At 37.1% G+C, this 17421-nt stretch overlaps 1 protein-coding gene across 6 annotated transcripts in view; it reads left to right on the forward strand.

Annotated features, from left to right (window-relative positions):
• Nucleotides 1-17421, forward strand: part of LOC112835727 (glutaredoxin domain-containing cysteine-rich protein 1) — a 300261-nt gene that overhangs the window by 169291 nt on the left and 113549 nt on the right. Inside the window, exon 1 of one of the 6 annotated variants that reach the window (XM_025887330.2) lies at nucleotides 12154-12555. The exons of the other annotated variants lie outside the window; for them this stretch is intronic. Coding sequence (XP_025743115.1) covers nucleotides 12154-12555 — 402 coding nt within the window. Of the gene's footprint in view, nucleotides 1-12153; nucleotides 12556-17421 lie in introns of those variants that run through there. 6 annotated transcript variants of the gene reach the window in all.

Here is a 17421-nt window from a genome sequence, read left to right on the forward strand (position 1 = left end):
GGGGAGAGATCATGACTAACACCAAGGAAATAGAAACAATTATTAGAAATTATTATCAACAACTCTATGCCAGTAAACTGAGCAATCTGGATGAAATGGATGCCTTCCTGGAAACTTATAAACTGTCAAGACTGAAACAGGAAGATATTGACAACATGAATAGACCAATAAACAGTAATGAGATTGAAGCAGTGATCAAAAACCTCCCAAAAAACAAGAGTCCAGGGCCTGATGGATTCCCTGGGGAATTCTACCAAACATTCAAAGAAGAAATAATACCTATTCTACTGAAGCTGTTTCAAAAAATAGAAACAGAAGGAGAGCTTCCAGAATCATCCTCTGAGGCCAGCATTACCTTAATCCCCAAACCAGGCAAAGATCCCATCAAAAAGGAGAATTTCAGACTGATATCCCTGATGAATATGGATTCCAAAATCCTCCACAAAATCCTAACTAATAGGATCCAACAATACATTAAAAGGATCATCCACCACGACCGAGTGGGATTTATCCTTGGGATGCAAGGGTGGTTCAACATTCGCAAATCAACCAATGTGATAGAACACATTAATAAGAGGAGAGAGAAGAACCATATGGTCCTCTCAATTGATGCAGAGAAAGCATTTGACAAAATACAGCATCCTTTCCTGATTAAAACTCTTCCGAGTATAGGGATAGAGGGAATATTCCTCAAGTTCATAAAATCCATCCATGAAAAACCCACAGTGAATATCATCCTCAATGGGGAAAAGCTGAGAGCCTTTCCCTTAAGATCAGGAACATGTCAAGGATGCCCACTCTCGCCACTATTGTTCAACATAATACTAGAAGTCCTAGCAACAGCAATCAGACAACAACAACAACAAAAAATAAAAAGTATTCAGATTGGCAAAGAAGAAGTCAAACTCTCTCTTTTTGCAAATGACATGATACTTTATGTGGAAAACCCAAAAGACTCCACCCCCAAATTACTAGAACTCATACAGCAATTCAGCAGTGTGGCAGGATACAAAATCAATGCACAGAAATCAGTTGCTTTCTTATACACTAGCAGTGCAGAAAGAGAAATTAGAGAAACGATTCCATTTACAATAGCACCAAAACCTGTAAGATACCTCGGAATAAACCTAACCAAAGAGGTAAAGGATCTAAACTCTAGGAACTACAGAACACTCATGAAAGAAATTGAAGAAGACACAAAAAGATGGAAAAACATTCCATGCTCATGGATGGGAAGAATAAACATTGTTAAAATGTCTATGCTGCCTAGAGCAATCTATACCTTCAATGCCATGCCGATCAAAATTCCAATCACATTTTTGGAATGGAACAAACAATCCTAAAATTTGTATGGAATCAGAAAAGACCCCAAATTGCCAAGGAATTGTTGAGAAAGATAAACAAAGTTGGGGGCATCACATTGCCCGATTTCAAGCTATACTATAACGCAGTGATCACCAAACAGCATGGTACTGGCACAAAAACAGACATATAGACCAATGGAACAGAATAGAGAGCCCAGATATGGACCTTCAACTCTATGGTCAACCAATCTTTGACAAAGCAGGAAAAAATATGCAATAGAAAAAAGACAATCTCTTCAATAAATGGTGCTGGGAAAATTGGACAGCTATATACAGAAGAATGAAACTCGACCATTCTCTAACACCACACACAAAGATAAACTCAAAATGGATGAAAGACATCAATATGAGACAGGAATCCATCAAAATCCTAGAGGAGAACATAGGCACTAACCTCTTTGACATTGGCCACAGCAACTTCTTTCAAGGTACATCTCCAAAAGCTAGTGAAACAAAAGCAAAAATGAACTTTTGGGACTTCATCAAGATAAAAAGCTTCTGCACAGCAAAGGAAACAGTCAACAAAACAAAGACACAACCCACAGAATGGGAGAAGATACTTGCAAATGACACTACAGACAAAGGGCTGATTTCCAAGATCTATCAAGAACTTCTCAAACTCCACACCCAAAAAATAAATAATCAAGTCAAAAAATGGGCAGAAGACACGAACAGACACTTCTCTGAAGAAGACATACAAATTGCTAACAGACACATGAAAAAATGTTCATCATTAGCCATCAGGGAAATTCAAATCAAAACCACATTGAGATACCACCTTACACCAGATAGAATGGCAAAAATTGACAGGGCAAGAAACAATAAATGTTGGAGAGGTTGGGGAGAAAGGGGAACCCTCTTACACTGTTGGTGGGAATGCAAGTTGGTACAGCCACTTTGGAAAACAGTGTGGAGGTTCCTCAAAAGGTTGAAAATAGAGCTACCCTTTGACCCAGCAATTGCACTTCTGGGTATTTACCCCAAAGACACAGATGTAGTGAAACGAAGGGCCATATGCACCCCAATGTTCATAGCAGCAATGTCTGTAATAGCCAAACTGTGGAAAGAGCCGAGATGCCCTTCAACAGACGAATGGATAAAGAAGATGGGGTCCATATCTACAATGGAATATGACTCAGCCATCAGAAAGGATGAATACCCAACTTTTACATCAACATGGATGGGACTGGAGGAGATTACGCTAAGTGAAATAAGTCAAGCAGAGAAAGTCAGTTATCATATGGTTTCACTTATTTGTGGAACATAAGGAATAGCAGGGAGGACATTGGGAGAAGGAAGGGAAAAATGAAGGGAGGGAAATCAGAGGGTGAGACAAACCAGGAGAGACTATGGACTCCTGGAAACAAACTGAGGGTTCTAGAGGGGAGAAGTGTGGGGGGATGGGTTAGCCCGGTGATGAGTATTAAGGAGGGCACATACTGCATGGAGCAGTGGGTGTTATACTAAAACAATGAATCGTGGATCACTACATCAAAAACTAATGATGTATTGTATGGTGACTAACATAATAAAATAGAATTAAAAAAAAAAAAGAAAAGAATGCATCCCTTCCGGTAATGAAGTTGTTTCTTGCCTGTCCCTTTGGGTGTTGCACGATATTAAATAAAATTTACCTGTATATGAAAATTGTAGCATAAGTCCTTTTTTCATCGAATCTGAGATGCTATCAGCTAGAAGATGCATCCTTATTTTATGAACCACTGAGAAAGAAAGAAAAAAAAAAAGCCCTGCTAATTTAATCATGGCACAATATTTTATTATGGCTTGAAATTTTTAAACATATGGAAAAAGCTCTTTGAGATGTATTTATATAGAGATTGTTCTTGTATATCGCTCTTGAGCATACATATAAAGGCAAATATATGTAAAATGAATTAATTAGGATATTCCCAAACACTCAGAGTTTGAGTCTTGTTAGTCACTTTTCCACTCAGAGTCATTGATGTGTGTGATTTTTCACACAAGGCAGTCAGTCCTTCTTGTGATCAAAAATGTTGGTGATGTGGTGTTTATCAAAAGTGTGCTTTGCTGTTGTCTTGGATTTTCTTCCAAGTCAGGGAAACTGGTCTATAAGTTTTAATGTGCAGGCAGTTATGTCATGACCATTCCAGATCTATCTGAGGGTCAGATGCCCACCAATTTCAGAGATGCTCACATGTGAGAAAATGCACATCTTAGAACTGTCGAAGCCCCTAGTAAATCCTCAACAGTGTGAGGGTGCACAGATCCCTTCTTGAACTACCAGAGCCGCACTCTGGGTTGAGCCTTTCACAATTATGCACTGGTGTACATATCACGCGGGCTTCTGCAGCCTGAGAAAATAGACAATTCCTAAATTACAGGCTTCCAACAGATGGATGGCTGGAGCTCAGGGTCCCTTGCTCCAGAGCCTCCAGAATTATTTCAGGAAAGGGGACTCAATGGATCTCACATGGAAAACTGCCCAGCCCCATGTGGCAGGCTTTCCCCCTTTGGCTCATGCTTATCAATAGCTCTGAAGCTGCCTAGCTAGGCCTTACAGTTGTCACCTTCTGCCCCTGCCCCTTGTGAAGCCCCAGTGTCCATGCCAGGGGTGTTACCTTCTAACAGTCCCAGCGATTGTTAATCTTCAGGGTGTCAGAAATGTAGCAGTTTTCATATAGAAGTGGGATCATGGTTTTCTCAACTCCTCATCCTATTTTATTTCCTGGGTCTCAAAGCATCAAAGTTTATCCCTAGAGTCCACTGAATCTTCCAAGAGACTCCCAGCTTTTGGAGCTAATAATGGGCAGTCAATATAAATGATTCATGAATTTTTATTTAGTTTCTAATATGGCTTATATATTCATACTTGAAAAAGCTTCTATTTGCCAACAGAGCAGATCAAAGCCAACTCAGTCAGATTATTTTAGAGTTCCAAGTTTATATATGCAAAAGCTTTGGAAACTGCATTAACTCATTTGCAAAACACGATGCAAGAAGACATATCTGCAAAAGGTCCCCTTTTCAATGTGTAATTGATACTTTGAAAGATTTGACTGAACTCTGTGCTCTCCGGGGTGGCTGTGCCTTTCTAGCCCAGAGTCATCATCCACATTGCATCATGCCTTTTCTTTAGGGGAACGTTCCTGGTCATTTGGGGACTACTTGTGTGCTCTTAAAAAACTTTCTAGTTTATCTGTGGACTTGAAACTACAATCCCACAAGGAAAACAAAAACATCTCTGGATTGCTGAACGAACACAGTCGGTTTTTTTTTTTTTTGGTCTGGGTTCCCTGTTTTTCTTCTTCTTGCCAGTTTTAACCTTTATCTCAGACAGTAGAATCAACAGTCCGCTGTTACCCCAGCAACAGTGGTAGGATAATAGAATTAGGTTGTCCCAGGGCTCCATTTTGTCATCATGCTTTTGGAAGAAAAAAAGCAACATGATTATGAAATATAATTTGTGATAAATTTATGGCAGTTATTGGTAAAAAATGACACATGTCAAATTTTCAGTGATTTAAAAAAATTCAGCCACAAGAATCAGACAGGAAGTGTGTCTAGGATAAGGATTTCTTAAATATATATTTTCCAGTCAGCTTTGCATGTTTCTTTGGACATTTTATTTATTTCATCAATTTAAAAAATAATGACTAAGAAAAATCTATCAGCAGGGTGGTTTCTGAGAGCATTGCTATTTTACCTCAATACATTTGAAAATTTGTAAGACTCTTTTACACATTCTGCAAGCACATTCTCATGGAAAAATAAATTGCCACTCTAGGGATTTACATTCCTTTGCTACCACATGCAGCACTGACGTTCTGTTGAAATCCGCTGCTGATCCGGAGAGCTGCTTTTTTCTAGGTTGATGTTTCTAAGACTGTGACTCTGTTTCCCTGTTCTCTTGTTTCTATCCTGATTCTGGAAAAATCTCAAGGATAAACTCTGGTCTTTATGATACTTAGTAGGATGCCTTGAGCATCTCTGGATCTGATTCAGTATTTTTAATGCTTTATTCATTACTCTTTATTCTTGAGTGCCATGTTCATTCATTCTGTCCGACCTTTTCTCCATCCCAAAGCAGTTGGATTTCCTTTGGATGGTTCCAAGCAGAACTGTGAGAAGTAAACTTCCCGTGTGTAGGATAAACATGTACATAATTTAATTCATTGATTATCTCTTTATTAAGAATTAAGAATGTTGGATCCATACACCAATATCTTGGAGTAATAATATAATACAGTTAGTTTAAAAAATCTTTCTACCATAAGACATATTTATAGGTATTCTCCATAGTGACAGTCTGATTGAGGAAGGATGTAAAAGTGATTTTTTTCTCCCAGTTTGAAGAATCTTAGTCACACAATACACAGAAACTCCTTATTCTAGAGGAAAGAGCAAAGTACTTGTTTCATGCTTGAGAATGAACGTTGAGCTTATATAAAGCTCCGTGGTGCTAAGTGGACTGGATGTTTGAATTGCTTGGCTTTTATAAGTTGAAGGCAGCTAAGTCAAGTTTTCAACACCTAAATTGGTAAACTTGATTTATCACTCTGATTTTTTTCTAGGACTTGGGTTCTATGGACAGAATACACTCTTTACTCTCTAGCATCCAACAATTTGTAATGTAGGATAGATGGTGCCTTTAATGACACCAAAAACATTAGATATTTTGCCTGAAAAGTAAACAGCCATTATTTCCTACCTCACATATGCACTGGAAGCAAGACAGAAATAGATGAAAGTAATCATGTCAGTTGTTCTTTACCTGTCTCCTAAAATGTGAGGTCAGCATGTTCTGACCTGAAAATCTAACTTAGCTAATTTCAACTCAGGAAATATTTCTCTGAGCATTGTTTATCTGCAGAACACTCTACAAGATATAGAGGTGAATCAAAGATGAAAATTGAACTATGAAAGTCCATTGTGGGAAGTTGTTTCTCTGGGGACTCTTTATTGATCTTCCTTCATCTGCGGTTTGTGTTAGTTTTAGAGAGTTTATATAATTATCCAGTGGAAATGCTGGGGTGCATGTTGAATCCACAGCTGAGCAGCCCAGGATTCAAAGACAGCCATGCCTACTCAGGGTCCATAGTGACAGGATGTAAGCTAGTACCTAAGCCTCCTGCCCCCAGTGTAGCACTTAATATATGGTAAAGTCTCAGTCCAGAGATGTAAAGAGTGAACAAGGTTTTGGAAACTGAAGACCTTCTCCAAGACCTTAGTGAGGACAGACTCGTTGAGCCTTAAAGCTCTAGAATCAGACCAGAAACAGAATGGGATTACATTGACTCCCTGTCAGATAATTATGCTCATCTGGTTCCATTCTTCTCACTGTCCTCCAAACAGTATGTACTGTCTATTTAGCTAGTTAAGTAACTGATAAGAATTTATGGCTATCATTTGTTGAGCAGCATGCTAAGCACTTCATATACATCCTTCTATTTAATTTTTCCAAACATTCTATGCAGTAGGAACTACTATTTGATAGATAAGGAAACTGAGGCTCAAGGTCGTTCAGAGGATGGCTGATCCAAGATTCAAACCCAGCATTGTGTGTACCCACAGCCCCCATTCATAACGTGAATAATGTATAAACTAAGAAATCCTCCATCTTTCTTGTTATATAATAAGAAAATAGTCCTGTTTTCAAAGAATACTTTCTTTAATGCACTTACTTTCTTTTGTGACTAGAAGTTCTGTGCACTTCCAATTAATAATTGAACTGTAAATTTTGATTTGTAAAGTCATGTTGATTAAGAAGGGTTCAATATTCTATATGCTGAAAAGTTTCAGGGACACTTTATTTTCCTTATTTCACTGATGGTTAGTGAATCTCTTTTCCCTTCCAGTCACCAGCATAGTTAGAAAATAAAAATCAATAGGTTCTCTCCATCCAAACAGGAGTTCTGAAAACAGCACTTGGGGAGTGAGTCATGGCTTATTGCTTCTCTGCTGACAAGGGTTGCTGGAGAAAAGACAATCACTTTGTTAATGAGAGGCAGAGTTTCTGCTTCACTTCCAATGACCAAGTTTTACTGTTTCAATACCAGGAAACAAAATAGTGAATGTAATAGTTATAAAATAACAGCAAATGGAGACATGTTGTATATATTTACTATGATTCAAGGGATTTTTAAAAATTATGCTTCAAAAGCCAGGAATATGGTTAAAATTACTTCTCACCATGCAGCGGTAATCAGACACAGAATAGTATGTGGGGCAATATTTGGAGATAGGATAAGTAAAAGAATAAATTTTGATGTTCTGCTTTCTCTACAAATAAGGAAATAATTAGATATTCTGATTAAAAAACTGACACCAAGAAATACCCAGGCCTAGGTCTAGCTGCTGGGTTATTATTTCTACTGGGAATTGAGCAAGGAATTTTTTTTTCCTTTGAATTGATCATTAATAGTATTTCCCAAAGTAATTCTAGTTTGGTTAATGCAACATTCTGCCCTCTATTTAGCTTCTAGAATTTATAATTTACTATTTTAAACAAACAGATGCCCATTTGTGTTAAATTTATGAGTATTTAAAATATTTCTATATTGGTAATATGGTTTACAAGTTTTTGTTTTATGTTTTGAGGGGGTTGCATAAATTAAGGAATTGGGTTAAGAAGGAAAGGTCTTGTTAGTTAGGTTCGTTAGTTAGTTGGCCCTTTTTAGAAGGGTTTTATAGAATAGGAGTCGTAGTTGTCTTCAGTCATTCTGCCTCTATTTAGTTCTTTGAACAAACCTGCTGATTTTTGGCCTCAGGGCCTTTACACGTGTCAACACAGCTGAGGAACTATCTCCGACTGCTCCTGCCTACCTCAAACCTTTCCATGATGAATCTCTTCTAGTTTTGGTAGACTCTCGTTTAATGTCTCCTTTTCAGAGAGGCTGATTGAGACTATTTAGTCTAAAGTAGGCTCCCTTCTTTTATCATTTCTTGTTACAACCACCTCTTTTTCTTAGTAATGCTTGTTATAATTTCTATTATACCTTTATTTGTTTGTTGTATGTTATCTAATTCTCAAGGCAGGGAACATGCCTGTTGTATTCACCTGTATAGATCAGGCAACTCTCTGGTATTTCTTAGGTGCTTGATAAATATTGTTAAATGAATAAATGATTGAAAGAGTACATCTGAAGGAAGAGAAGAAGGACCTTCTTTCTGAAGGGAGGCTGCTAACCTGGCAGAGTGAGTAAAATGTAGGGAATAATAAACTGATAGTAGGAAAAGGTGGCAAACGGAGTAGTTAGAAGTTGCTGTATTAACATCAGGCAGTTGGGAACAAATTGTAAGCAGAATGAGAGTGGAAAGTGTTGAGAATAGTGTTGATGTTTTCTATTGGAGAGGATTGTCAATCTGGTTATTTCACGGAAACGGAATTATATATTAGCTTAAAATACACTGCATTGAACTCTAGCTGTTTTGTTTAAGCAGTGTTACCAATGGAAGGCATGGGCATAATTTTACATATCTTTATATTTACCATAGTGTCTAGCTGTGTCTTATCCTTGGGTGGCATTCAGTAGATACTTGTGGAATACTCATTGCCCGAATGAAAGAATAATTGCAAAATTATCTGCTGAAAAGAGCAGCTCAATTCTTATATCAGCTTAAGATAAGTATGTGAATTACAATTATCAAAATGTATTCTCACACTAGCAGATACCTCCTTATACTTGTGGCTGTCTGGTTTCCAGTTTACTGGACTTTCAGTTCATCCTTGAAAGAGAGATGACTCTTAACTAGTCTCATTATTTTAAAATAGTATATAAGTATATAAATATTAGATATGCATACATATGCATGTGAAGGTGCATATACACACACTATATATTTTTAATGTATATATTTAAAATATCACAAACTTTTTAATCATTCTATTGAATTTTTTCTATCCTTCAAGTATACTTATTGACTGTAATCTTGTGTAGCCCTTGTCTTGCCTTATTCAGGCTAAAATTAGCTGTTTCCATCCAGAGGACACGTAATGTATATACACATCATCACAAACACATTGAGCATATGTTCCAGCTACTTTGCAAGCACAACTCACTAAGGTAGATATTGTTACCTCCATTCTACTGATGGGAAAATTGAAGATTTGGTTGGTGAAAAGAGCATTCTCACTGAGGTATGCTGGAATTTGAACCTAGGCTTTTTGACTTCAAAATTCTGCTCATGCTATAGCACTCTGTCCAACCCAAACATCTAGAAAAAGGGAACTAGGGCAGATTATATGAGGAGTTCAGGGCAAAAAATAATTGGGACAATCACAGAATTTTGATTTTTTTCTTGATTAGGCTAATATTCATGCCTTCCCCATTCACTTTGGTGTATTTTAAAGATCTGGACATTTGGGTATAAAACTGAATTATTTTTCTCTTCTTTCCCAATAAGTATTTCCTTACTTATGTTCTCTTGTTATGTACTTTGACTACATACTCTTTTACTTTGCCAAGTTAAAGCCTATGTCACTTATGTCACTTAGAGATAGTTGATAGAGTGCTAGCTCTTTCTCTCTCCTTTCCTTCCTCTCTTCATCTCTCCCTGCTTCTTTTTTGGCATTATATAGAATTCTCTAATATTTGATTCCTAATTCAATTAACCATGAGGCAGAGATTTCTATTTTTCTCCCATCTTTTTCTTCAGCGAGCGTTCTATATGAAGAAAATATTCAGAATGAAAGTCATCAGCAGGGTTCAAAGCTGGGAAATGATAACATCACTGAAATACTGCTTTTCAACTTGACAAAATAAACAATAAATTGGTAATATGCATTGTTAGCATTGGTGAGAGTGCAGTAAATAGGAACTCAAATGCTAGGAGAAGTGTAAATTTTACAGCTTTTCTTATCTGTAATTGGCCATTTATGTCAAAAGCTTGACATTAAAAAAAAATTCTTCCCTCATCAACTTTACCCAAAGGAATGGACACTAAAGAACTACTTAGATGTATCTGCACTGATTTTTGAACAAGAACGTTCAGTGCAGCATTATTTTACTAAAAAATATTTTAAATAATTTAAACATCTAGCAATCCAGAAAGAGAAAGGAAATATGGTACAACTATTGGAAGGACTTTTAGCACACACATTAAATTCATGTTTTTCGAAATAAAGATCTAGGAAATGACTCGCTATACAATGGTGAATGAAAAAAGCAAGATATTAAATATGGTATGATTTTATATTTGAGAGCACTGACAAACAACCCTTAAATTTCAGCCTCCATTGCTTAACATGATAAAGGCTTATTTTTCACTGTGAATTTGTGACTCTGACAAGCTCAGTAAATGGCTTCAAGACTGCTGGGGTCATTCAGCTAGCAGATGGGGAGAGGGGAAGAGAAAGGGCATGGACAGGGGACTCTCTCTCTCTTAACTGCCTCGTCCACAAATGATGCATTACTTTTGCTCACATCCCATCAGCAAAAGCTAGGCACCTGTTCCTTTTCTCCTTAAATGGCAAGAGGCTGGGCAATGTAGTTTTGTGACCATCAGAGCATCTCATCTTCATAGAGACTGGAAGATATTTCACAAAATTATTAACATCTCTAGTGAGGTCATTCGTGACTTTTCTTTTTTGGTGTGACTTTTATTTTCAACGCTGTGCTATTATTGTCTGAATTTTCTAAAATAAATGTAAATTCAATTTATATCAGATAAAACTATAAACATTAAAAACCTTGAAGTACAATATGAGGGCCAGCTGTGTGTCCTCCCTTTGGAGGTGTGGACAGGTTGGGGCACTCACCATTGTGTATGTTTTAATATGGCCTTTTATCTTAAGAGATTGTTCAGTCACTGGTCAAAGCATCAGCAAATCTGCTGAGCACACCATTAGGAGGTCCCTTCTCTATGCCTGGGTGATTTGGATATAATATTTATTAATACAGTTCAGGCTGGCTTGGAGGATTTTCCATTCTTCCCTCATTGTCCCATTAAGTTTCGTTCCAAAACCTTTCCCTTTGTCCAAGAGAATGTTTGCTGCTAGCAGAAGTGGCAAAGTAACAGCAAATGTTCTCTCTTTTCATAGTTTGTTAAAAAGTTATTCTTTAGCAAAACCACTTGTGCATGAAGATGCAGATTGAAAATGCATCTTACAATGCTGATGAAGTCTAATAGATGATTAAAGAACTAGTTTTAAAAGCTCTAGGTTGGCATGTAGTCCACTGCCTTTTTTTTTTCTCTTAAAGTGAAGTGAAAGTTTATTAAGTGAAGGTGAGAACAGAAAGGAAGAAAAAAAAGCTCTCTAGGGAAAGAGGGGTCCCGAATGGGTTGCCCAGTCCACTGCCCTTTTTAAAGATCACCTGCTGACAGTGTGGGACTGAAGATAGAAGCACTGTGGGAAGACTAAGACTTGTCCCATCCTACACATTAGATTCCACATTTTGTCTCTGGCCTCCACCCTGGACAGAGAATTGTAGAGATACTTTTCTGCTAAGATCCTTTTCAACGCTCATGGTTGGCTTCAAAGTTGAAGTCTTTCATTTCCTTGCTCCCTACTTACTTTTTGTTTCACTGCATGCCACTTTCTTGCACTTGTCCTGTTAAAGAGTCCACCATGGCTGTTTAATATTTAAAGGCTGGGATCATTTGCAGGTGTTAGTTTAAAGGTAACCATAGCACACACACACACATTCATTATTAATAGCAGAGGTGCACTGTAGGTTCTTAGGAATCTTCTTTCCTTTCGATGTTAGTTTCGTATGGGTGTTGCTGTCGGGAGAATGAAGCTCTCATATAGCTATGTGGCAAGTGGACTCTTGCAATAACAAGGGATCCAGAATTATGTGAAGTGCTTATGTGGGTGGAAGTGATCATGCTGAAAAGGGACATAAAGGCAGAAAATGACAGGCCACGGAAAGTCCGGTTTCGGATCGCATCATCTCATAGTGGGCGGGTTCTGAAGGAAGTGTACGAAGATGGGCAACCATCAGGCTCTCTGGACTCTGAGTGTGCCAGCATCTGGGGGATAGATGGACCGAGTGAGTCTGATGGACAGCAAGACGGCCACATAGGATCGGAAGGTGATGAGTGTGAGAATGACCAGGATAACTTGCTGGTGTTAGCAAGGGCTGCCAGTGAGAAGGGTTTTGGTACAAGAAGAGTCAACATTTTAAGCAAAAATGGCACAGTCAGAGGCGTCAAATACAAAGTGAGTGCCGGCCAAGCTCTATTTGACAATTTGACCAGAGTACTACAGGTAAGTCAATGCACTTTGCTCCTCCGGGGCTTTGTTCCTGACTCACCTTCTCAGTACCTCTCTGCCCTCCAGTTGAAAGCAAGCCTCTCTTATTCATGACTCCTACGTACTTCATGAGTCACTCCTCCGTCTTAGATATTGTCTCAACAGCCATCGATTAAAAATAGGGTCATTATGCTTAGCAAATTAGATGGATTCCCAAAGCCAAATTTCTAACATTTGAGTGGTCTTTTCTTCCAGTGTGCAATGACTAAAACAATGCATCTGTTTCTTAGCCAAGAAAAAAAAAAAGACAGACTATAGTGTTCAAAGCATCTGAGCACAATTTAGAAGTTAATTTCTGGTTTATCATCCTTGAGATACCAGATTAGCATTTATCATCTCTTGTATAGATTTTAAACCAGAGAAGATGGAGTGCTGCATTCAGTGGCACTGGATTCAGTTGGAATAGTATGAAGCTATAAAGATGAACTTGGACTCTCTCCCACTGCTCTAGAGGTTGCAGGTTTTATCTGAGGTGCATTTCTTCATTCATTTGCCCATGAGAACTCTAGAATGGCACTTGAAGAAGTTATTCCTCTACAAATATATAGACTGAGATCCAGATTTTATAGTAAAAACATTAGCCTTGAAAATGTGATAGATTCTGCACAGTAATGTAGAAATGTATTATTCAGATCCTGGGGCCTTTGGCAATGATCTAATGTTTAGACAAATTTTTGAAATTGCCCGGAAGCATTGGTAAAATGATTTTCTGTTAAAAACGACATCATTATTTCAGGAATAGAATTCATAATCACTATCATTAAGGTAGCAAGCCAATATTTTTCATTGTAATACCGTTTTATATGATTCTCAATATTTAAATAAAATCTCCTTGATGAATTATTCAGTGCCTCTGCATTATATAAGGATGCAGTAGTGGTAGGGAGAAAGGGTTTTAGCCAAAGGTATTTGATTATTTTTCATTTCGAAGGAAGTATTTGGAAAGATCACATCACCAGGATTTAAAAAAAAGAAATTAAAGGGTAAAAACAGTTAAGATCCAGGGTTCTTTTCATATATAGAATTTATCCATGAAAGATTTCACTGGTTAAGGGTGGGGGTGGGGTATCAAAAATTAGCAACTGATGACTATGTTTGACTAGGTTGGAAAAAATCTTGTATAGATTTCTAGAGATGTGACTATTAGGTTGAGATCATCTTGGTGGCCTCTGTGTTTCACCCACTGCAGAAATTATTACTACTTGGTGTAGACCAAGACTCTATAATAATTAAGTTTAAAAAATGTTTGCATTTATTGTGATTAATTTAGCTTTTACTTGAATCATGATTTGAATTGCTTTATGATCTGGAGGGCTTTACAAAACTGCTGCACCAGTTTTAGTACTTTGATTTGAATTTGTTCAATTCTCCCCAAAAAACTATTATTTATGAGTAAATAATTTAAATCTTCAAATCCTACAAGAGAAAAACTTTTCCTCCCTCTGGCTTTGTCCTGGTGGAGCAAGAAATTCACACATAGGAGATAAAGGAAATTCCAAAATCAAATGTTAGCACTAGATTAGTTTACAGTCATTTACTTGTATATTTTTCTTTCGCTTTTTTTAAGATTTGTTTATTTATTTGAGAGAGAGAGTGAGAGTGAGCACAAGCAGGAGGAGAGGCAGAGGAAGAGAGAAGAAGAGAAGCAGACTCCCCGCTGAGCAGGGAGCCCGTTACCTTGGATGGGAGCTGCCGGATGCACTATTTTAGGGGGTTCCCTTCACATCATTGTGTAAACAGCACCCCTTGGAGTGGTGCAATACCCCTACACAGCATTATAGAGAGAACTAACTTGGATGCTTGCTGCTTGCTAAGGGATAGGTATGTTGTAAGGAGTGACAAATGTCTGCGGCATGTGCCTTAGGGTGACTGAGTAGGTTTCCCACAGTGCAGTAGCAGGGAAGCCCCAGGGACTAAAGGTAGAAGTTACCATTCAGTTACTCCTATGGCTATGGGACCAGATGTGACTCTTCCCTGGATCTCTGTATATTTTCTACATCTCTTAGAAAGTAAGCGGCAAACTTAACTGGATGTAACTGTGATGTAGCAATTTTTCTCAGGGAGGAAAAAATGAGGAGTGGTATCTTAGATATTTGATTAAAATTTCAATGCACAATCTTATTGAAGCAAGGAACTATAATTGAAGAAACAGGTCTTTCTTCCTGTTTTAAGTTATAAAATCTTAAAGCACTCAACTTGAAACTTGAGAGGAAACACTGAATATAAATAAAAGCTTCCAAAGAATCTGTAAATCACTTGGCTTCCTCACTGTTACTTTCCCATTCTGTTATTCCTGTCTCCTAGAATATTGGCATGTATCTTGCAAAAATTTCAACTGTGCAGAGAGTAGTCTTTGAAATTATTTGCCTCAAACATTTATACTTCTTTAGCAGTACTTTTTTTTTTTTAAAGATTTTATTTATGTATTTGTCAGAAAGAGAGAGAGAGCACAAGCAGGGGGAGCGGCAGACAGAGGGAGAAGCAGGTTCCCTGCCGAGCAAGGAACCCATTGTGGGACTCCATCCTGGGACTCTGGAATCATGATCTGAGCCGAAGGCAGATGCTTAACCAACTGAGCCACCCAGGCCTCCCTCTCAGCAGTATTTATTTAGAAAATTATCTATAAAAGAGATGTTAGAGCAAATTCCCATTTCACTTGTTAATTAGTTTACCCTATAGAATTCTGGGTGGTTGAGGATACACAGTATCAATTAAGGTTTTTGTGGGTAGGAACGGACCAGGAGGTAAAAAGAGAAAAGTCACTTGGATGCTTAGGTGGGCCTTATAGAGGGTGGTTCATTGTTTCATTTGTGAATCACTCAAGGCCTCCAATGGGTCTAGATTATGGCTCTTCAGATACAGGTGCTTGGCTTTTCCATTTCTCCCAGAAACGACAAGAGTATAATGCTCAAGAGAGGCGGGTTTGGAAATCTGAAAACCTGAAATCTAGTTGTGGCCTGGAAATATGCATTTATTAGCTGCTGTTTAGGTTGTTTGTACATACACTAAAGTTTGAGAATCACTGACCTAGCGTGTAAAAGGGAAATCCATCCAGTTCACTAGAGTTAATAAAAATATTCCTTAATGTCCTTTATGTCTTCACTATTTAAGGGAGGAAACAAAGAAGTTATGTATTGATCTGTTACTTGTTCTTCTGATCATGTTAGATCACCAGGAAAGTCTTTCCTGAGCCAAAGATAAATACAGATATCCTGACAGACTTGTTTCCTACTGGTATCCTAATTTACCAATGTGTTGGTTTAGAAATGGTTCCTGAAATTACCAGTACATTATGATGTAGGTGTTCTGTTTTAGCTCTTTTTAAGATATTCTGCTGAAAGGATAATCCTACCTAGATAAATGATTTTACTACTCATAACTGGAAAATTTTAGAAAAAATTATTTTTTATTTATTTTTTTAAATTAGTTACTTCATGGAAGACAAGTTACAAAGCCACTATATAGCTCATAGCTCTCGTCCACTTGGTGCATGATTAGATTTGAGATACACCTGGATCTTAGTGGCAACATATTTCCAAAGTCTCTTGGGGTGGGTCAGTGATGCAGATAATTAAGGTCATTTGTTTTTTTCTAATATTTTCTTCTGGGATTAAATTTCAGATGGTAATTAAGAATCAATAATCTTGTCTTGACCCTATCTTCAAATATGTATAATCTGTTGTATACTCAGAATCTCTTTCTGTAATTTCTATAATTTTAATTCCCTCTTTTTACAAATTTAAAACTACTATATTAGAGAAAAATAGATGCAAAAAAGGAAAATAGTTATACCACATATTATGCTGGCTCTTTTAAAAAAACTCAAACATATAACTTTCATCTTTGTATTTACATGAACATCTGTGATTGATGTGCTTATAATTATGGGCATTTTAACAATTCAAGATAAGGAAAATAAAGATAATCATACATTTGCAGAACAATTTGCATTTTGCAAAGGTTTTCACATACATTATTTTACTTGATTGTACTGAAGATTTTTGTGAAATAAGCAGGAAAATGAGTATTATAATGCCTGTTTGTAGATAACTGAGTGTCAGAGAAATCAAGCGTCTGACCCAAAGCTAGTAACATGAGAACCCTGCCTTTCACTGTTTAGGCTTTGTTAGTTTTTAAAAGTACAATGCTATCTACAAGAACACTCAGCCTTACCTTTTGAAATGTTATAATTACAAATAAGAAGATTGGTAAGACTAAATCATATCATAATATACTTATCATAGTTAACAATGTTATGATATGATTTAGTCTTTTGAAACTTCAATATTTGTGTAGCAGATTTAAAAACCTATTGTTTATTGAACATTCAAATCTTCACCTAGGGAAGGTTTTTCTGCAGAATTAAATAGCTTCCACTCAGTTTTAAATTTTATTTTCAAAATTTAGCAAAACTTATCATCTCTATAACATCCTTTGATTAAATTGTTTTGAGATTGAAAGGAAGGGGGTGATGGGTTAGCTCAAGGAAGACCCCTGCTCAGCGATGTTCACTAACTTTAGAGATGGATGATTAACAGAAATTCCTGGCTGTACCTATTATTATTCATCTCTGGTTCACTTCATCTAGCTTTGGCAATAGAATAATATTCCAGTGAAAACAAGGTGATACTCTTGATGACTCCGTGGTCCCGGTGGTTTATTTGGATCATGCTGGAAAACAGCAACAGTAATACTAAGTACTGATTAAGTATAGAATGCACTGTTCTTATTATTTAGGTGCATTGACATATTTATTTCTCATAGCAACTTTATGAGGTAGTATCATTATTAATAATAATTTGAACATCTTCTCTGTGTATG

The sequence above is a fragment of the Callorhinus ursinus genome, unplaced genomic scaffold (assembly GCF_003265705.2).
Source record: "Callorhinus ursinus isolate GAN/ISIS: 27379988/994484 unplaced genomic scaffold, GSC_fseal_2.0 scaffold4, whole genome shotgun sequence".
NCBI classification, from domain to species: Eukaryota; Metazoa; Chordata; class Mammalia; order Carnivora; family Otariidae; genus Callorhinus; species Callorhinus ursinus.